Source organism: Tenrec ecaudatus, chromosome 10 (genome assembly GCF_050624435.1).
Source record: "Tenrec ecaudatus isolate mTenEca1 chromosome 10, mTenEca1.hap1, whole genome shotgun sequence".
NCBI lineage: Eukaryota > Metazoa > Chordata > Mammalia > Afrosoricida > Tenrecidae > Tenrec > Tenrec ecaudatus.
The window spans coordinates 62,647,388-62,670,580 of NC_134539.1; the positions used below are offsets into that span (position 1 = coordinate 62,647,388).

Consider the following 23,193-nt stretch of genomic DNA (forward strand, 5'->3'; position numbering starts at 1 on the left):
AGGTCTAGGCTGAAGTGGAAGAAAATGAAAAATTCACAAGAACTGAAATGCAAATTTTAGCCTATCCCACGGGCAGATTTGACACACTGAACACTAGTGACAGAAAACCTGATCAGCTGTGGGTAACATCAAGAACATCATTCATGAAGAAAGCAAAGTCATTAAAAAGATAAAAAAAGAAAGGAAAGATCAAAGTAAATGTCATAAGAGACTTTGAAGCTGGTTCTTAATTTTAGAGTCATTATGAAAATGGAAAAAGCCAAAAGCTGAACAGAAAATTTCAAAGGGCAGCTCCAGAAGATAAAGGAAAACATTATAATGAAATGTTCAAAGACCTAAAAAAACAAAAAGGAGAAGAAACATGCTCGTCATATGTTAAACTGAAAAACACAAGAAAAAAAATCAAGGCTAGAGTTACAAAACTGAAAGATATTATGAGCAAAATATTGGAAGATTCAAAAGAAGATAGAAAGAATAGTCTTTGTACCAAAAGAATTAGTCAACAACATCCAGCTATGTCTAGAGGTAGCATGAGAAAACACTAATGGTACAGAAAAAAGAAAAGCCTAAGCTGCATGGAGATCATTAGCCAAAAACAGGGATCCAGGAATGGATGGAACACCAACTGCAATGTTTCAACATGCCAGTGAAGCACTGGAAGCACTCACTCATCTATGCCAGGAAATTTGGCCAACTGACTGGAAGAGATCCATATTTGTGCCCATTCCAAAGAAAGGTGACCCAAAAGAATGCTCAAATTATAGAGCAGTATCACTGATATCACAATCAAGTTAAATTTTTCTGATGATCACCCACAACAGTTGACAGAGAGCTGCCACAAGGTCAGGTTGGATTCAAAAGTTGACATGGAACAAGGGGATATCATTACAAAAATTAGATGCATCTTGGCTGAAAAGCAAAGAATAACAGAAAGATGTTTACTTGTGTATTATTGACTATGCAAAGGCATTTGGCTGGATCATAACAAACTATAGGTAAGCCTTGAGATGAATGGGAATTCTACCAGAACACTTCATTGTGTTCATGAGGAACCTGTGCAAGGATCAAAAGGCAGCTGTGCAAACAGAACAGGACAATACTGCATGGTTTTAAAATCAGGAAAGGTGTGCTTCGGGTTGTATCCTCTCACCATAGTCATTTAAATCTGTATGCTAAGCAAATGATCAGAGAAACTGGATTATATAAAGAATGTAGCATCAGGATTAGAGGACGGTTTATTAACAACAGAAGATATACAGATGACTCAACCTTGATTGTTCAAAGTGAGGAGGATTTTGTGTAGTTGCTGATGAAGATCAAGGATAGCAGTCTTCAATATAGCCTACAACTCAAAGTAAAGAAAGCCAAAGTCCTTACAACTGAACCAAAAGGTGACATTATGATAAATGGAGATAAGATTAAAGTTGTCAAGGATTTCATCTTGCTTTGCAGAGAAGATTAAATTTATCGAGGATTTCATCTTGCTTGGATCCACAATTACTGCTCATGGAAGCAGTAGTCAACAGAACAAACAACTCATCACATTAGGTAACTCGGATGCACAAGACCACTTTTAAAGCTTTGAAAAGCAAGGATGCTATTGTGAAGACTAAAGGACACATGTCCCAACCCATGGTATTTTAATTGCCTCGTGCTTGTAAAAAGTGGACATTAAATAAAGAATACTGAAGAAAAATCAATACATTGAATTATGGTATTAGAGAAGAATATTGAAAGTACCATGGGCTGCCAATGGAACCAGCAATTCCATGTTGGAAGAAATACGGCCAGAATGCCTGTTAGAGGCAAGGATTCTAAGACTTCATCTCATGTACTTTGGACATGTTATCAGAGGAGATGAGTCCCTGGAGAAGGACATCATGCTTGGTAAAGTGGAGGGGCATTGAACAAAGAAGGCCCTTGATCAAAAACACTGACAATGGTGGCTATAATGATGGGCTCAAATAGAAGAACAGTGCAAACTGAGTGGTGTTTCATTGTTTGATTTAGGGCTACTATGAGTTGGAATTAATTTGACAGCACCAACAAAAATGAAAAGTGATTTTATCATTTCATATGCTTCTTGACCATTTTTGATAAAATGCCTAGTAAATCTTTTGCCCATTTTTTGATTGGGTTGTTTGTCTTCTTTTGAATTGCATGAATTCTTTATATATTCTGACCATCAAATCCTCATCTTATTATTCATTACTCAAATATTTTTTCTCATTCTGTAGGCTGTCTCTTTAATAATAAGGTGGAAGTAAAAAGGCCACATTTTAAAATTATTTTTTCTACATTTCTTTTTTTTAAATCATTTTATTGGAGGCTCATACAACTCTTATCACAATCCATACATACATCAATTGTGTCAAGCACATTTGTACATTCGTTGCCCTCATTCTCAAAATATTTGCTCTCAACTTAAACCCTTGGTATCGGCTCATTTTCCCCCCTCCTACCCCCTTCCCTGCTCCCTCATGAACCCTTGATAATTTATATATTATTTTATCATGTCTTACACTGTCCGACGTCTCCCTTCATTTCCTACATTTCTTAGAGTGAGCTAATGGTATAACTGAGTTCTCTCCTGCAAACTACTTTCAGAAAACTCCATGTGACCACTCTGTTTCATTGTAAGTTTTATAAACACTGTTTTCTTCTATTTTCCAGATTCATCTCTTTTTCACCTTTCAGTTAGAGCCTGTTGCCACCTAGTGGATTAATTGACAAACACATTAAATAAGAATAAATGCATTATCACAGGTTCTTACCATTGTGTTTTCTAGAAAAGGCCACTAGATGGAGACTGCAAAATTGATATAGCAGATCTTCAGGAGACATTGATTTATGAATAAAAAGACAAGACAGTTGATTTATTACTATTATAACAATAATGTAGTTGTACAAATAAAATGATAAATGACATGTCCAAATTTTGAATTAAATAAAAATATATTTCAAAATTAACATGGCACTGAGTTTAAGAACATACAAAAAGCTTATCAAAATAATATCGTTAAAAAAATAAATTAAAATATCAAGTTGAATTCAGCAATATGAAAAAATGATAACATATAATGATCACATAGGGGTTATTATCCCAAAATTGCATAGCTGGTTCAACCTTGAAAAAAAATCCATGTAACTTACCAAAAAGCAGATGCAGAAAAAGTTACCGGTATTTGAAAATCTCAACTCCGGTGTATGATAACAAAAAACTCTTAGCAAACAAAGAGTAGAAGAAACTACCCCAACCTGGTAACAAAAAACAAGCAAACACTGCCATCAAGTTGATTACAACTCATAGCAACCCTTTAAAGACAGAGTAGAACTGCCCCTGTGGGTTTCTGAGGCAAACTCCTGCCAAAAGTAGAAAACCTCATTTATCTCCTGTGGAGCAGCTGGTGGTTTCAAACTGCTGATCTTGTGGTTAGCAGCCCACCATGTAAGCACTATACCACCAGGACTCCTCAACCTGATAAAACATATCTTTGAAAATGTCTATATCTAACATCATACTTGACTATACAAAATTAAACTCTTTCTTCCTAACATAAACAAGATAGTAATATCATAATGTCATTCTCACCATTTTTAAGTGCCATTGTTTCAGAAACTTTAGCTCGTATTAACTTTTTTTTTAAGTTATCAATACCAAAAGAGCAGTAAAACTTTTTATTCAAAGATACGTGTATAAGAAATACTGAGGACACATACAGACTTTAGTTAAAAAACAACAACTAAGGAATTGATTTTCTTGAATGACTAGAACTACTAAATGAACTTTTAACTTAACAATGCCACAGGATCCAAAAAGTTTCTATATATTACAATTAAGTAGAAAACAGTAATATTTAAAAAGCAATGCCATTTTCCATCTCATTAAAGTTATATACTTAGGAATAAGTTTCTAAAATGATGTACAAAGACTTCATTACAATTTTTAAAAGATTGCTGAGAGTCAATAAAGTAGGACTACATAAATGAAATATAAACTGAATTTATGGATCAGGAAAATATTGTTATGATACAATTATCAAACTGATAATCAAGGAAATACAATAAAATCTTGTTTAAAAGATAATAAAGTTGATTTTAAATTTTATATGGAAAGTCAAAATAAAAAGGGAGGGAAAAAAATAACAGCATCCTGGAACAATCAAAACTTTAAAAAAGAAAGTCAGACAAAAAAACTATTGGATTTCAAGATTTGTTAGAAAGCTGTAAAAATCAAGACAGTATGAAAATGATGAAAAACAGTTTAATAAAAACAGTGATACCTAGATTACTGAAAACTCATTGCAAATTCATGTTCAAACACCAAAAAGTTAGAAAACAATATATTTTTCTCATAAGAAATAATGGAAAGCCAAAGAATTGGTTGGTCTGAGGCCTCAAAATCACACTTATATATTAATTTTTCCAAGAATGTAAATTACTATGGAAGCTTTTAGCCTTCTTGCTTATAACTCTCTGATATACTATTACCATGGAGTTGTTTCTGATTTATCCAAACTAACAGTAACTTTACAAGCTCTTCAAGGGTCTGGGTTGTCCAGGTTCTTTGTTTCGTGGCTACATTAGCTGCATAAATCATTTCCCTGCTCCACCCTCCATGTTGATAATGTCAACATTAAAAATTTAGCCATGCTGCATTCAGCTACCAAATCAGGCAAACAGCAATCTGATTCAAAATTCGCAATGATTTTTTTTCTTTAACACAATTGCAAGTTTTCCTCTTAACTAACGGCTGGAACCACTAACTTTCTTTGGAATCATGGTCATGATATTTTGCGCAAATAAAGCACAATGAACATTTTAATTCACTAACACATGTACTGTATATTGTCTGAACAAGACAGGAGCTTAGACTGGAGCATAGCCCCTTTTTGTCCCTGGCAAGACTCGGCTCATGTCGGGCCATACAGATGTTTTCAAGTTGTTCAACTATCGAGCAGAGTTACAAACTTTTCCCCGCTAAACTTTGCTGGAGTGTAAAGTTCCAGCTTGGAACCATTCCACAACTGAAGTACCACTGTATACATATACAAACCCACTGCCAGAGGAAATTTTCACTGGAATCACAGATTTGACAAATGTATTAAGTGCAATGGAGAGTTTAAAAACTGCCGTTTTTAAGGAATACCCCCTCATACACAAACTGTATGGGAATACAGAGTGACTTTATTTTTTCATTTTAGACTTTTGCAAGGGTTTACATTAATAAAAAATGTGTTTTTCAGATTTTTATTTCAGCTACCATTTTATCACAGATTTTGTATGCAGAATTCTCATATCTTGAAATCTCTTTATTCTAAAGAGAAGGGAAATTGGTGTTCTTCCATGTTATGAGGGATCTTGAAGCCTCTAAAGCTTCCATTAGAAGCCTCACAACTCCACTAATGAAGCCATCAGAATTGGTCTCTATTTCATTGTTAGGAGCTTTGAGTCAGTACTGAGAATGAAGGAAACTTTCAGGAGGTTCTCATAACAATCATGCTTTCTAGCAATTTTAAGATTACATTGCTGGAAGTGACCTGAATGGAAAATAGATGGCATGACTTGGTGAAAAAAAATTAAAGTGAGAGTTTGCATTCAAAGTATGCTACTCCCTAGTTGAGTAGCTATATAGACACTCTATGAAGCGCATCTTGTCATCTATAGAACAGTAATACTCTCTGATGAGAGTGTTTTCAAAATTAAAATGATAAATGTGAACTGTCCAGCATTTAGCTGTTAGTCACTCCTACATATTTCCCATTTCTTGAAGTATATGACTAGAGCTCTTAACATATTATTATTGATATTAAGTGAGCAGTCGCTTTTTGTTAATTGCTTTAAAACATTTAATTTACTCTCCTGGCAACTCTATAAGGCAACTACTGTTGTTCTCTACGTTTTACAAACTAAGAAATGAACAGTTTAAACTCTGATAAGGTCACACAGCTGGTTAGTGGCAGAGCAAAACCTTTCTGATCTCATTAAGTCCATGTTGCTTTCTCCCTCTAAAAAATTGCAGTACAGTTTATGTGTAATGAAATTTATATACATTTAAATGCCAAGGCTTTAAATGTAAAGTACAGGCAGTTTTCACAAATGCATACACTATTAAAATACCTATCCCACCAAGATAGAGAACATTTCACTTCCAAGAAGGAATAATTTGATTTCTGTCACAGTTAGTGAGTTTTACCTGCTCTAAAACATCATGAAAATTGAATCAAGTATGTGCTTTTATGTAGGTGTCTACAAAAAACGGGCTTTTCCCCAAAAAACTATGTATTAATTTTTATTTTACCAAACAACCTTATCACCTTCAAATCACCATTATACTTAATACATTTGTCATATCTGTGATTCCATTCTTGGAAAAGACAGTGATTTGCTGAAGAAAATGAGGCGGGAGGTGCTGCCAGCCATCCAAACAGATAAATTTGAAAAATTTGGAAAAATGTTTCCAAAGCCCTCTGCATTCACAGAAACAAAAAGAAGTTCCATGGGGCAAGGTCAGGTTCGGGGGGCAAGAGAAGCATGCTGTTTTTTGCCCAAAACTGGCCCACTGAGATGGCTGTGTGAGTGGGTGCATTGTCGTGGTGGCAAAACCAGTCCCCTGCCTGCCACAAATCAGGCCTTTTTGGTCACACACTGTTGTTACACACTCTTTTCAAAATGTTCTTCATTCTCAGAGTCCTACTGCTATTGTTGTTAGAAACAGCTAATAAACAATTCTTACTAGATTTTTAAAAAAAGGATAATCTGCCTTAACACTATACCATTCCATTACTGGAAAACCATAATCTAATTACCTCACTCACTGCCATAAATGTTGAGTCATAGCAACCCTATAGAACAGAGTAAACTGCCACAGTGGGCGTCCGAAAGTACCATTCTTTAGGGGAATAGAAAGCTACAGAAGAGGGACTGGCGGCTCTCAAGACTTAAAGGACTGCTAGTGTCTCACTGCTTTATAATTTAACTGTTTATTTCTTGTATTATCTGTATATAATTTAACAGTTCATTTTTTGTGTTATATATCTATCTTTTAAGTATATATATAATTACTAGCAATTTAGTTTTGTCTCTCTAGAGAACCCTAACACATTTGGTACCAGATTTATTTCTAGAGAAATAAACCATAAATATGGGTTTCTTAAATTGGCTTTCCAATCTGATTAGTCTTAACAGCACTTCAACACTCCAAAACGTGGATACATCTGCTACTCTTCCTAATCCATGGTGTGAAACAGCAAAGATAATGCCTAAAGTAGCACCACCGATAGATGAGGTGCAGGTTAAAGGAGAGGCTCTGGGAGATCGTATGTTTGATATTTTCCAGGAGTTTTGTAAGGACAAGTATAGGGAAGCTGGTTGGCTGGTCCTTCTTACAATAGAAAGTGTGATTAAGGAGAGGGATGATCTCAGAGCGTCAAAAGCGTGCCTCAGGCACAGACTAACAGATTTGAAAGCTTCCATCTGTGCTACAAAGGAGAGCCTTCTCTCCTCTAGTAAAAGAGCTGACATTGCTGAGAACCAGGTCCAGAGTCTCATTATAGGAGTGGCTGAATTACAAAAGCAGCTGAAATGCAGATCTAGAGTAGTGTCTGAAACCAAAGTAAGGGCATTAATTGGGAAAAGTTGGGACCCTGAAACATGGGATGAGAACATGTGGGCTGATGATCCAGAAGAGGAGGATATTGAGCCCTTAGAAACACCTGAGCAGATTAGCCAAACTGTTCAGTTGATATGCCAGGTGGGGCTGCATAAGTAGCATTGCCTGAGGGAGATGCCTTACAAGATGTTGCTGAGAGCACCCTCACCACCCATTATTTCCGCTAGACCTATGATTAAAATTAAGTCTCAGAAACCTCCTAAAGGTGAGGTTGAGATGATTATCCAAGAAGTGCGCTATACTCATAAAGACCTGCTCGAGTTTTCAAATACGTACAAGCAAAAGCCTGAAGAATATCCCTGGGAATGGTTACTAAGGGTGTGGGATACTGGTGCACGAAATGTAATATTAGACCGGTCTGAGTTTCTGGATATGGGACCCCTAAGCACAGACTCTTCTTTCAATGTCTCTGTGAGACAGGCTAAAAATGGATCTAATTCTTTATTTGGTTGTTTCAATGAAGCATGGACTGCCAGATGGCCTAGATTAGACCAACTTGAAGTACCTGACCTGCCTTGGTACACTGTAGAAGAAGGCACCCAAAAGCTTAGAGAGTTTGGTATGTTAGACTGGATCTATCAGGATATTCCCATAGACCCAAAAAGGGGGTGTCCTGAGGACATACCCTTTACCACAACCATAAGGAACAAGTTTGTGTAGTGGGCCCCAGCATCTCTTAAGACTCCTGTAATTGCTATTTTATGTGCACCAGGATTAACAGTGGACACTGCCCTAAGCAAACTCCGACATTTGCCCACAATGGGGCTGACTGGTTCCCATGATGGTAGAGAGCAGGTGTCAGCACTGAATCAACAGACACCGTGTGGGCGTGGTTATAATAGACAACAAGTTTTCAATAGTAATCAAAGCAACCTATCTCATGTGGAATTATGGCATTGGCTACTTAGCCACGGTGTCCCAAGGAATGAAATAAATGGGAAACCTACTAAATATTTACATGATCTGTACAGGCAAAAAAATAGTAGATCAGGTGAACAGCAGAATAGACAGGCACGATCGCTCAATCAGTTCCCATACCTGAGCCAGTTTATAGACCCACAACCCCTTGAATGAGGGGGAGGCCGGGTCCCTTTGAAGGAGGACCCTGCTACATCACCGAAGGTTTATATTGTTAGTCTTTCTTCTAGCCTTCCCCAAAGGGACCTGCGGCCTTTCACAAGAGTGGCTGTTCATTGGGGGAAAGGAAATAATCAAACTTCTCAGGGATTACTGGGCACTGGTTCAGAACTGACACTAATTCCAGGAGATCCAAAATGTTTCGAAGCCCCACCAATCAGAGTGGGGGCTTATGGAGGTCGTTATCAATGGAGTTTTAGCTCAGGTACGCCTCACTGTGGGTCAAGTGGGCCCCCGTACTCATCCTGTGGTTATTTCCCCAGTTCGAGAATGCATCATCGGAATAGACATACTTAGTAACTGGCAGAACCCCCATATTGGATCCCTAAAATGTGGAATAAGAGCTATCATGGTAGGAAAGGCCACGTGGACACCATTAGAATTGCCATTACCTAGGAAAATAATAAATCAAAAGCAGTACCGCATTCCTGGAGGAATTGCAGAGATCAGTGCCACCATCTAAGACTTGAAAGATTCAGGGATGGTGATTCCTACTACATCCCCATTTAACTCATCTATTTGGTCTGTAAGGAAGACAGATGGATCCTGGAGAATGACAGTGGATTGTTGTAAACTTAACCGGGTAGTGACTCCAATTGCAGCTGACGTTCCAGATATGATTACCCTGTTTGAGCAAATTAATACTTCTGGTACTTGGTATGCAGCTATTGATCTGGCTAATGCCTTCTTCTCAATACCAGTCTCAATGGACCACCAGAAGCAGTTTGCCTTCACCTGGCAGGGGCAACAATATACTTTCACAACTCTCCCCAAGGGGTACATCAACTCTTCTGCCCTGTGCCATAATTTAGTCCGAAGGGATCTTGACCACCTGTCTACTCCACAAAATGTCACACTGGTCCATTATATTGATGATATTATGCTGATTGGACCCACTAAGGAGGATGTATCAAAGACTCTAGATTCATTGGTACAATATCTGCATACAAGGGCTTGGGAGATTAGCCCAGCAAAGATTCAGGTACCCTCCACATCAGTAAAATGTCTAGGGGTCCAGTGGTGTGGGGCATGTCGAGATATTCCTACTAAAGTGAAGGATAAGCTATTGCATTTAGCGCCCTCAACGACTGAAAAAGAGGCACAACGCCTAGCGGGCCTCTTCAGATTTTGGAGGCAACATATCCCTCACTTGGGTGTTTTACTTCGACCTATTTATCAAGTGACACGAAAAGCCTCCATATTTAAGTGGGGCCCAGAACAAAAAAAGGCTCTTCAAGAAGTTCAGGCTGCCGTGCAAGCTGCTTTGCCACTGGGACCATATGATCCAGTTGACCCAATGGTGCTAGAGGTGTCAGTTGTAGATAAAGATGCAGTGTGGAGTCTTTGGCAGGCCCCTATTAGTAAATCACAGCGTAGACCATTGGGATTTTGGAGTAAAGTCCTGCCATCCTCTGCAAAAAAAATACTCCCCCTTTGAAAAACAGCTGTTGGCCTGTTACTGGACCTTGGTGGAGACTGAACACCTCACCATGGGCCACCAAGTCACCATGAAGCCTAAATTAACTATCATGAACTGGGTATTGTCTGACCCACGTAATCATAAAGTTGGACTGCGCAGCAACACTACATGGTTAAATGGAAGTGGTATATATGGGATCGGGCCAAAGCAGGACCTGAAGGAACAAGTTAGCTGCATGAAGAAGTGGCCCAAATGCCCACAGTCTCCACTCATGTCACATTACCTTCTTTCTCCCAGTCTGCACCTATGGCCTCCTGGGGAGTTCCTTACCATACTTTAAATGAAGACCAAAAAAGACCTGCTTGGTTTACGGATGGCTCTGCACGATATGCAGGTGCCACTCGTAAGTGGACAGCAGCAGCACTACAGCCCCTTTCTGGGATCCCCCTAAAGGACAGTGGTGAAGGAAAATCTTCCCAATGGGCAGAACTTTGAGCAGTGCACCTGGCCATTCAGTTTGCATATAAGGAAAAATGGCCAGATGTGAGACTGTATACTGATTCATGGGCTGTGGCCAATGGGTTGGCTGGATGGTCAAGGAATTGGAAGGACTATGATTGGAAAATTGGTGACAAAGAAGTGTGGGGAAGAGGTATGTGGATAGACCTCTCTGAATGGGCCAAGAAAGCAAAGTTAGTAATATCTCACGTGAACACTCACCAAAGGACTCCCTCTGAAGAGGAGGACTTTAATAATCAAGTGGATAAGATGACACGCGTTGTGGAAACTGGTCCTCCTCTTTCCTCTGCCACTCCTGTTATCGCCCAATGGGCACATGAACAAAGTGGACATGGCGGCAGGGATGGAGGTTATGCATGGGCACAGCAACATGGACTTCCACTCACCAAGGCTGACTTGGCCACTGCCACTGCTGAGTGTCCCATTTGCCAGCAGCAGAAACCAACATTAAGTCCAAGATATGGGACAATTCCTCAGGGAGATCAACCAGCAACTTGGTGGCAGGTTGATTACATAGGACCACTTCCATCATGGAGGGGACAGCATTTTGTTCTTACTGGAATAGACACCTACTCTGGGTATGGATTTGCCTTCCCTGCACGCGATGCTTCTGCCAAAACTACTATTCGTGGAATTACAGAATGCTTCATCCACCGGCATGGCATCCCACATAGCATTTTTTCAGATCAAGAAATTCACTTTACAACAAATGCAGTGCGGCAATGGGCCCATTCCCATGGAATCCACTGGTCATATCATGTTCCTCATCATCCTGAAGCTGCCGGCTTGATAAAACAATGGAATGGGCTCCTAAAGACACAATTACGGTGCCAACTAGGTGGCAACAACTTGTGGGGCTGGGGCAATGTTCTCCAGGAAGCTGTATATGCTCTAAACCAGTGGCCAGTATATGGTGCTGTGTCTCCATTAGCCAGAATTTATGGGTCCAGAAACCAAGGGATAGAAGCTGGAGTGGCACCATTCACTATTATTCCTAGTTGTCCACTTGCAGCATTTTTGCTTCCTGTCCCAGCAACCCTGTGTTCCTCAGGCATGGAGGTCCTGGTCCCGAAGGAAGGAACTCTCCCACCTGGAAACACAGCACGGATTCCACTGAACTGGCACCTGAGAATCCCCCCTTACCACTTTGGGCTTCTCGTGCCTTTGGATCAACAGGTCAGGAAGAGTGTCACTGTACTGAGTGGTGTAATTGATCCTGATTACCAAGGAGAAATTGGACTGGTGCGACATGTCTGGAATCCAGGAGATCCCATAGGCCGACTCTTAGTGTTACCATGCCCTGTTATTAAAGTAAATGGTAAGTTACGGCAACCCAATCCTGACAGGACTTATAATGACCCAGACCCCTCAGGAAAGAAGGTCTGGGTCACCCCGCCAGGCAAAAAACCACCGTCAGCTGAGGTGCTTGCTGAGGGCAAGTAATACAGAATGAGTAGTAGTAGAAGGCAGGTCTACCCATCAATTACGACCACGCGATCAATTGCAAAAGCAGAGGTTTGTAATTGTCAATGTATTTCCTTTGTATGTGATATTGCATATATTTCCTTTGTTCAGGTATGATACATCAGATACAATTTGACTCAGTGTGTTTTCATTTATATATATGACAGATGATTGATGACAAGTGTGATTTCACTAAAGTCTGGAAATTATGTAAGTATATATGGCTAAAGATTATATATATATATAATTACTAGAAATCTGGTTTTGTCTCTCTAGAGAACCCTGTCTAACACAAAAGCCAAGGCTCTCTTTTGGAGCAGTTGGTGGGTTTGAACTGCTGACTTTGTAACAACAAGTAACCACTTGGAAACATTTCTCAAATTCATCTGTTTGGATGGCTGACAGTACCTCCCTCCTCTTTTTCTTCACCTCTTCTATGTCAGCAAATCACTGTCCTTTCATGTCCTTCTGCACTCATGGAAACAAAAAGAAGTCGAATGGGGCAAGGTCAGCTAAGTAAGGTGTGTGGGGCAAGAGAAGCATGCTGCTTTTTGCCAAACACTGGCGCACTGACATGGCTGTGTGAGTAGGTGCATTGTTGTGGTAGCAAAATCAGTGCCCTGCCTGCCACAATTCAGGCCTTTTTTGTCACCCATTGTTACATTGACAGAGACTAGAGGAACCTCTCTACACCATCAATCTAAGATACTCTTAAACTGGGACTGAAGCTATTTCCAGAGGTCACCTTTCAGCTAATTAACAGACTGACCTACAAAATAATGACACCTGTGAGGAATGTGCTCCTTTAGCCTCCCTGGCGATCTAATTATGTCAGTAATTTTGTACATTGTTTTGCATAAAATTTGTTTTATATTGTAGGCCTGTAATTAAGAAATTACTCATTTTAATCTCTCTAGTAGACATTCCAGGTATGATAAACTTCAATACACAGTTAACATTTACCATGCACCACACTTGGGATTACTGCCAGGGAGGTTAAACTATAGACTATAGGAGACCAATGGTCAATATCCACACACAAGTAAACAGGGACAAGGAAACTAGAGGAATGTAAACAGTGAAAGTGCTGACATAGTGTAGGGATTGCAGCCAATGTCATAGGATAATTTGTATATGAATTGTCAAATTCCCACTCAAGTGTGCGTGTAAATTTACAACACCTCAGTGCCATCAAGTCCATTCTAACTCATAACATCCCTATAAGATTGTCCCTCTTATCTTACTCCCTTAGAGAACACTGGTTTCAAACTGGTGACCTTGTAGTTAGTAGCCCAACTACATAACCCATTATATAACTAGGGCTCCTTAAACTTAATCCTGGAACACAGTAAAACATTCATAAATAAATAAAAGAGGTAGCCATTAGTGTGTTCCAGCCAACAGGTTCCATTAAAGCTGAAGCCAACTTTAAGTAAAATTTTTATGAAATTCTTGCAGGTTTTAAATGGACAACCAATATACTTTTATTTAGACACTCTACAAGTCCAAATAGGTGAGAAGAAATAACACTATATTATCACTGTGAATATTATTATTTGTGTAATTTATCTTTTCCTGTCCCTAGAGCAACATGTATATTAATCATTCAGTTTGGATGACAGACTGTCAGCTGCCTTCAAAGAGGAGAAGTCTCTGTTTTCTTTCAAATTCAGCTCAGTGTTTCTTGTCTTTCTAAGTCATCATTCTAAATCTCTAGATCTACATGTTCAAGTGTTCCCTGAACTGCTCAGTGCCAGAGATCCTGACTATCCCTGGACCTAACAACTGCCTTTGAATACAACTATCTATACAGCAATTGTAAATAAGTGCTAAACTCTTGCTCCAGAGGAAGCCCCTACCATGTCAGTATAAACGCTGAAATAAGGGCATAGGTCAAGGAGATGAGAGCTTAAACTAAACTCTGGATCTTATCCCACCCTATTCTGTTCAAAAGAATCCTTATCAGAAAAGAACTCCCCAGTTAAAGGCCCCATGCATAAGAGACTTGACTTGATCTAGCAGATTCTGCTGTTGCTTTATAAGCAGGCTCTTGAATGGTGAAGAATGCCAAATACCAGACTCACTAGAACATTGTGGAGGGATGGGAACATAAAGGACAGAAAAAAAGGAAATCTGTAAAGTTATCTTCATTTGCTTTCAGAAAGAACCTGTGTGACAAATAGTGCGATAACCCTGAGGCCAAGTCACAAAAGAAATCTCGAGGGATCTATTACACAGTAAAACTATCACGCTCAGATCCAAAGTCACCCTGATCTGTCCAAAAAGAGTCCTCAAGTTTAGAGAGCGGGACATCCGGCCTCTGGACGCGTACAGTCGAGTGGCACGCAACGAGAGCTGATATTCACGGTGGCTGATATTGAGAAGGGCAAGAAGATTTTTGTTCAGAAGTGTGCCCAGTGCCACACTGTGGAAAAGGGAGGCAAACACAAGACGGGGACAAACCTCCATGGTTTGTTTGGGAGGAAGACTGGCCAAGCCCCTGGATTCAGTTACACAGATGCCAATAAGACCAAAGGTATCACCTGGGGAGAGGAGACACTGATGGAGTATTTGGAGAATCCCAAGAAGTACATCCCTGGAACAAAAACGATCTTTGCCGGCATTAAGAAGAAGGGAGAAAGGGCAGACTTGATAGCTTATCTCAAAAAAGCTACAAATGAGCAATATTTGACCACTGCCTTATTTATTATAAAATAGAAATGTCTTGAGACCTCTTTTTAACATGTACCATATTTAAATTGATCTCATACACCAGAAATCAGATCATGAATGACTGACAAGGATATTTAGTTTAGACAGTCTTATTAAAGATTGGCTGTGGTTAAATGGCTTAAAAAAAAAAAAGAGTCCTGAAGACATTTAAGAAAAATGTTGATAAGGTAGTTAAGACAAAGGGACCTTTCTATTTTGAAACAAACAAACAAAAAGAAATGAAGTCTCACCATTCTTATTTCTAAGGAGCTTTCGAGCTGTACTTCCTCCAACATATAATTGAAGTACATGACACATTCAATAATCTGACATAATTTAAATGCATCAATAATTTTACATTCTTCCTTATTCATTGTGCAGCTTTCACATACTTCTGAGGCAATTGAAATCAGGTGCATCTTAGTTTTCAAAGTGTTGTCTTTGCTTTTTAACACTTTAGAGAGATCTTTTTACAAATTTCCCCAATCCAATATGGCATCTTCTTTTTCTTTCTTTCTTTTTTATGGCATTTTATTTCTTGACTGCTGCTCCCGTGGACAGAGATTGTGGATCCAACTAACATTAAATCCTTGACAACTTCACTCTTCTCTGTTTATTGTGATATTTATATCGGTCCAATTGTGAAAAAGGCTATTTGTTTTTAAGACTTGTTTTGGCATATAACTCATATATAATAGTTCAATCATACTAAAGAGAGTTGTACAATCATCTTTACAATAAATTGTAGAACATTTACTTCTTTCTTATGCTCATTGTCATCAGCTCCCATGCCCCCCCAAAAAATCATCAACGTAATCACTGTCTCTATAGCTCTACCCACCTTGGATTTAATGTTTGTTTAAGTAAACTAGGTATTACAAAGTGAAAAAAAAAGGGGGGGGGACAATTTTATAACTTTCTTCATTCCTACTGAATACATACCTAATAACTAGCACATAAAGAATATCCAAACTGATCATTATCTGTTCTTCATTGATCACCAATATCCATCCTAAGTTCATGCTCTGAAGAGTACACTTGGATTTATATAAAATGCTTTCTGGGGTCAAAAATTATAGCACACCATTTGACAACTAGGAACAAACTTATTAACATGAGGCAGAACAGGAATTTTGAACTGTGTCTATATAGGTAGCTAGCTGAAATGTAGCTTTCTCTCCAATAGCTTTAAGAATCCACAAAAGTCTCCAAGTAATTCCAAGACTTTTTTCTTTCTCTTTTTAATAATCCATCATTTTAGTGGGAGCTCTTACAGATGTCATAACATTCCATAATTCAAATAGTTCAAGCATAATTGTACAATTGCTACTACAATCAGTTTCAAAACATTCTTTCTTCTTGAACTCTTTGATAATCAGCTCACCTTTTTTCCCTCCCTCCCTCACCCTTCCCCCAGGAACCCCTGTTGTTATATATTATTATTAATATTCTATTATTATTAAAGTTATATATTTTTTTTCCTCCTGAAAGTCTGTTATTCACTCCCCTCAAGTGGGAGTTCTACAGTCATCATTGCTTTGAGCGCCCCTCCCCCACCCTCAGGGGATCATTACTCCCACTGCGATTATCGTAGGGTCATTCATCCTGGCATTCCTGCATCAAACAATCTTACTTAGACACCTGAAAGGACGTTGGTCTAACAGTATTAATGAAGTGAAACATAAGCCATCATAATAAGAGAAAGAAATATTAAAGAACCAGAGGTCAGTTATGAGTTTCATCAGTGCTATGCTACAGCCTGACTTCCTCATTCTCCCTGCCTCCAGCCCAGGGCCCCTCTGTGAGGGCCTGTCCAATTGTCTTGCAGGTGGACTTTGGGTTTCCACTTTGTCCACACTCCTTCCTTCACATCTGTTTGATTGCTTTTTTTGAACTTCACATACCCCAAGATTCTTTTTGGCTTAATGTAAAGCTAGAGCAAGCTAGTGATACCATGCAGTGTTACTCTGAAACTATAGATAAACAGACAGACATTTAACAGTTCTATTAGACAGCAAGAAAATCCTATGGTCAGGATAGGATTAATTTAACTTCCAAGTCTCTTTTTGAATGCTAACTTATCTAGGTCCTTAATCATCAACAGAACATTTTATTTAAAGTCTGAGTCAGCAAGAACGCCGCATATGCTGGGTTTGTTAAATAGTAATGGTCACGTTTTTAATGGCATAAATTCTTTTCCTCGGAATGCTTTCTCTAAAAGCTTCCTGTTAACTAAAGAGAATACATATCCCGTATATGTGTTTTAAAATAAGCAGAGATTAATATTTTTTGTCTCCTTAGAGGTTAAAGAAATGGGATGGCAGATGGTCATCATTTGGATTGATAGGCACCTGCTGCTGGGTGAGGGAGGGAACCAAACAGCCTAACCATCAACCAGATGATGAAGAAGAGTTTTGGCCAAAGTAATCAGCAGTATACAAATTCTGCTCCTCTAATTAAATGTTTACTTGAAAACTCACACCTGCTAACATCTGGAATGGTTTCTTTGTGTGTCATGAAGAAACATAGGCTAGTTTAATTTAATTAAGTGCCATTACAGCGTCCCATTAGTATAAAAACAATAATAATTTCAACATCCTATTAAATAGCCTAGAACAGGACACACTTAATAGTGTTTACCATTTACCAAACATTCTTCTAACCACCATACACATATTAGTTTATTTAATCCTCACAAGTCTTATAAAGTAGAAATAAGTTTTTATCACCCCCAATTTACAGGTGAGGAAACTGAAGTAGAGAGAAATCAAATAACCAAGATCCAGAGCTAATACATATTGGAGTCAAGATAAACCCAAGTAATCATAAGTCAAAGTACAGGCTTTAAGTTCAGAAGTTTTAATGTCATGAAAGCTTTAAAAAAAAACAACAGAAAAAAATCTATGATGTTCTCATGCCATTTTTCCACAAATTATTTGAAGCATATGTGTGTAAAAGCTAAAGCACTCATTTGAATAGCAGGAAAAAAATTATACACAAAGGTGCTAATTACAGCACTGTTTGCAAAGAAGAAAAATGCAAATAATTTAAATGATGAAAAATAAATCATGATAACTTACAATAAAATTATATCCTGCCATTAAAAACTTTATGAAAAGCTGACTAGGATATATATATAGGACACTGAATTACATACATGTCAGGATTCCTAATTATGTTAAAAATTAATTCAGACACAAACTGATGGATATAGTCTCAAATGAGAAACCATGGCTACTTCAGGTTTTCGTACCTTTCTTTCAATGTTTTCTGTATTTTCCACAATAAGCATGCTACTGTCAGTTTAAAACAGTTTAAAAGGCTTTTTTTCCCTTTTAATAAAGCTGCACCAAGATCATCAATCAACTGATAAAAATACCTTTAAAAGTTTTTATCTCCAATAAAATCATTCAAAAAAAAGTTTTTGATCTAACTTCAAATAGTTACTTACCTTGAATCAAGAATATAATCTCTATAAGACACCATAGGCTATATGTATTAAAAAGAATATCATATTCAACTTTGGAAACAAAGTATGTGTTTTTAACTTTAGTCAATATCTATTCTCCATTTAATTATCTATAAATTATTTTACAAAGAGACTTAAGTTTAATAATATAGACAGTAAAAATATAGAAACAGTATTGCTGAAATAAGATTTTTTTTAAAGGAACAAAAATATAACTGGGAAGAACAGCTGTTGCTAATCCAATTCTTTACCCTTTGACCCTCTATCTGGCCAATAACTGAATAATCAATTGTTTTCCTGTATTATGTGCTGTTTACAATCCCTGTGAAGCATGAAAGGAATTAATAATTTAGCCTATGAAGCTGACAGTCTTTATTGGGGAACCTCTTGTCTGTGGAACAGAAATCAGAACAAGTAGCTGTCCTGAAGCCACAGGTCCATTTACTGTTCCTGTTTTATAGCCTAATTGGGCCCCAAACATAAATCAATTATTTTTCCTGTTTTAAGTAACAATGACTTCTTTTCTCTTAACATCCCTTGCATCAAGTTGGTCCTTGTTCTCTTGAGTTTTATAACTACACGGTAAACACGATGGCTGAGAAAAAAACTAGGGAAGAAGGGGAGACACGGGGTTATTTGGAAACAGAAGCACAGAAAGGTCATGCTGTTTTGAACTTCTCTTGACCTTTCACTGCCCTTGTCCTTAGTTTATGCTAATAAGTTGGGTACAGGGAAGCTTCTTGTAGAAATGAACTTAGCCTGAACCTGTGCCATAACATTGGACTCCAGGAAGTCCAGGAATTGTATGAAGGCAGCCAGAGTGTGAACAGCTGTCCATATTTTATGCATGGCAGCCCATCTGCTATATCATCACAAAGTTTTAAAGGCCACTTGAATTGGACGAGCCAGTCTTTCCTTAACTACTTCCAAAACATCCCACCTGTTTTCCCAAACGTGGGGTCCACAATCATTGCCCAACACAATGGATGTTAGCATCAACAGTATTTCCTATTTCCAAATATTCAAGTGTGAGCTTTCCCTACCAGGAATTGAAGAGGGAATTGGGAGTGAAGTAATGCACTGGGACCTCCAGATTCCAATGATGCAACACGGAGACATTCCTTACTCATGTGAGAAAGTCATGACTTATTAACATAGGAGAAAATATGAATTATATGCCAATAAAACTCTTTAAGCAACCCCCCCCCAAAAAAGGAGAAGATAGTCTTTCCCATTAAGAAGCCATGGATTTTCAACTATCAATACCTCTAAGGAATTTAACAGCACATACACAAGCCATTTCAGACTTGAGGCTTCCTACAACTTAGTAAGGCTGACTCATGAATTCCTAGATTGGTGCTGATTGAGATGATAAAATTATATTTCTGCCCATTATTTTTATAAGAATCAGACTGTATTTCTGTAGGGGCAAGAATATTAACACTACTAACTTCACAAAGATAATATAAAAGTTATTGAGGATATTACCCTTATCTGCTACATACAATTATTAAAAAGAAAAGTTATTTTTTTAGGGTAGTGGTTCTCAACCTTCCCAATGCCATGACACTTTAATACAGTTCCTCATGGTGACCCCAACCATAAAATTATTTCCGTTGCTACTTCATCACTGTAAATTTGCCATTGTTATGAATCGGCAGCAACCCCCAAATAGGGTTGTGACCCACAGGTTGAGAACCACTGTTTTAGGGTGGCACTATTTTATATTGATATATAAAACCATGATTCAGTACCTGTTTATTTCGTGGAAAAGGGAACCTGTCTAAGTCAACACATCTAGCTAGGACATATATGAAGAAAGGTTAAATGAGGCAGGATTATTTGACTTAGAAAAAATGCTTAAGCAATTATATTTATGAGAATATCAAGGACCTTAGAAGATGAACATGAATTATTTTCTATTATTATAAGCTCTGAAAAAGATAATAAGTTTGGGTACTAAGTGCAAAATTAGAGGTAGTAAAAATGTGTTTAAATAATTCCAAACAAGGAATTATTTTCCAGGAGGCTATTAAACCATGAGGATAGGTACTACACTATTATATCCCTAGTACCTAGAACAAAGACCACTTAATGTGTAACAAACTGAATTTTCAATTATCTGGCATGTTTTGTGTACAGTTCAGTGGGAAAGACTGCAAGCACCTCAATGTCCTCTCTAGTGCTCAAAAAGACTTCTAAAAAAGAAAATACAGAAAAACCAACTCACTTTATCTGTTCCTCCATGTTAGGCTATTACTCATAAGAGAAAAAGGCAAAGAAAAAACTAATGTATTCCCTCAGAGGTACTGGCCTGATAGGAGCAGAGGTAGGGTAAAGTAGGACTACACTATCTAATAAAAAATTGCTTTAGACAACTTATAAAATGACAGATGTTAATAAACATTGTTTAACTTGTTTTGTAACTCAACCAGTATTAACTGAACAAACATGACTATTTATACTATGCAAGGTGTGTTTTGGGGGTTTGAGGGGTTTCAAATATAAAATATGTGAGAAGACCCAGAACCTTAGAGAGCTGATATTAGCTAGGAGGATGAGGTAAACTTTAACATTGAGCTCAGCCAGATTAGTGGCAAATAGCCAGTCACGGGACCCTAAAATGTTTTAGAATAAGAAAAATAGCTCTAGACCATCTCATGGATTCCCATTTGAATTATCACTTGATCTTTTAACACAGGTAAGAAAATTAAATCTAAATACACCTAGTACTCTCATACACATGATAAATCTCTAACAATTACTAACAATTTTCCCAGAAAGGTACAGACTACATTTTGGTAGCACCAGGAATACAAATGATTATCTATCCCCAAGACTTATACAATCCTAAAACACATCATTTAGTTAAACCTTTAAAAGGTGACCTTCATGACCTAAGATTGTAAATGAAAGTGCTTTACAAATTAAGCTTCAGTAAAAAGATAATCAATTATCAGTTTCTAAACCAAGCATAATGTATCTCTGCAAAGAAATTGTGTCTAACTAAAACTAGTCAATATTTTAGGCAAACAAGTGAGAGTACATGATTCCGTGTGCAAGGGTAAAATATTTTTTTGCTATTAGTCTTGTAAAAGAATGAAAACAAGAAAATGGATATTAAGAAGAAATTTCAACAAATTGATTTTCCATTAAATGGGTATATTCTGATATTAAGAAAAAGGGGGGGAAAGAAAAATGAAAACAGAGCTTTAAAAAGATACTCTTCCCATAATTATAAATCAAAATAGTGAAATTAAATAAAGTAAAATAAAAACCTAAGTCATAAACTTATCAGCAACAAGTTTATACATTTAAAGGTTTGCACTCCTTTTCTTACCAATAAACATCAGGTAATTTTCAGAACTTACTAGTGCCTGGATCAAGCTCTGCCAATTCATCCTGACAAAATCCTAAAAAGAAAGCAATAGGAAGAAAGATTATAGTTTGTGAAAAACTGCAAGCTCACTCCAAAAATATAATTTAGCATGAAAAAAAAATTCTCAGATATCCAACTTAGGTTTGAATCCTAGCTGTAACTAATGTGTATGCCTCTGAGTTTCCATTTCATCATCTTAAAACACAAATGGAGATAATAAAGGCATATTACAGAATTGAAATCAAGATTGTCAGATGCCGATTTAAAATGTAAAAAGCTTCCTCAACACACAAGAGGTGCTGAATAAGTAATAGTACAATTATGAATGATATCAAATATTTATTGAAATAAAATTTACAGAAAAATTATACTTCATGTGTTACTGTTCCTGCAAGTTGATTCTGATACATACTTTGCTATAAAATCTATTCAAACTACTCATAGACATTATAGGATAGCATACAACTGCCCTAGAGGGATTCTTAATCTGTAATCTTTATGAGAGCAGACTGCCACATGGAGAAGCTGGAGAGGTCAAGTGGTGAACATTTCAGTAGCTCCCTACAATTCACTGATACCTATAATGCTCTATTTAATGTTATTTTCTAAACGAGAGCTATTATCCAAAATATAAATTTACAACCAATATCAAAACGGGTAATTTTATTTAATTTCACAGATGTTGAAGAGCTTTACCAACACACACATAGAATCAATTCTTCCATTTTAAGTATGCTATTCAGGTTGGAATAAATCTCTCTAAAGTACATTAACTTCATTAGTGTGTAACTTTCAAACTATAGAGAAAAAATCAAGCACTGAGAAAGGTAAACACACAGTAGGTGGTCTATCCATGGTTGATTAAAAAAAAAACAACACTCCCCCAACACAAAAACTGCCTCCTTTCTCCTGTTTGCTTTTCACTTATCCTCAGTTTAAACATTTTCCCCAAAAATTTACACCTTGTCTCCCTTACTCCTGATTTACACAGAGAAAAAGCCCCACTAAAAGTATGCGTAACACCTTGTGCTTCTCCTTTATAGCCCTCATCAATAAGGAATTACTTGCTCAGTTTTTCACTTGTTCAGTGAGTCTGTCTCTCCACGATTAAAAAGCTTATCTACCTGGTTTATCTTGTTTATATCTGTATCCCTAGTACTAGTACCTCTCACAAGGCTCACTTTTTGGCTGTACTTCTTTCTTCCAACACTGATGGTTGTTCTTCTGCCAGTCTGTGACACTATGTATTACTTTTCACCAATACCATAATTCAAAAGCATTAATTATTCTGCTATCTTCATTATTCATTGTTCAGTTTCCATATGCACATGTAGCAATGATAATGCCGTGACTTGGGTTACGTACACCTTAGTCTTCAAAGTGACATCTTTGCTTTTTAACACTTTAAAGAGGTCTTTTTG

At 37.5% G+C, this 23,193-nt stretch overlaps 2 protein-coding genes across 3 annotated transcripts in view; one reads left to right on the forward strand and one right to left on the reverse strand.

Annotated features, from left to right (window-relative positions):
• The window catches only part of NR6A1 (nuclear receptor subfamily 6 group A member 1), a 230,614-nt gene that overhangs the window by 173,249 nt on the left and 34,172 nt on the right, over positions 1-23,193 (reverse strand). For both annotated transcript variants that reach the window (XM_075560484.1, XM_075560483.1), the window contains exon 2: positions 21,765-21,806. In XM_075560484.1, the coding sequence (XP_075416599.1) occupies positions 21,765-21,806 (42 nt within the window). The remainder of the gene's footprint in view (positions 1-21,764; positions 21,807-23,193) is intronic.
• LOC142460191 (cytochrome c-like) lies at positions 10,300-14,930 on the forward strand. Its single transcript, XM_075562448.1, has 2 exons — positions 10,300-10,347; positions 14,547-14,930. The coding sequence occupies exons 1-2, from the start codon at positions 10,300-10,302 to the stop codon at positions 14,928-14,930; spliced, it is 432 nt and encodes a 143-aa protein (XP_075418563.1).

What these genes read in the sequence shown, in the direction of transcription:
- LOC142460191 (XM_075562448.1), top strand. Translation starts at nt 10,300, where the DNA reads ATGGGCCACCAAGTCACCATGAAGCCTAAATTAACTATCATGAACTGG. An exon ending in AATTAACTATCATGAACTGG is followed by an intron (nt 10,348 to 14,546) that starts GTATTGTCTGAC and finishes GGACGCGTACAG; the next exon opens with TCGAGTGGCACGCAACGAGA.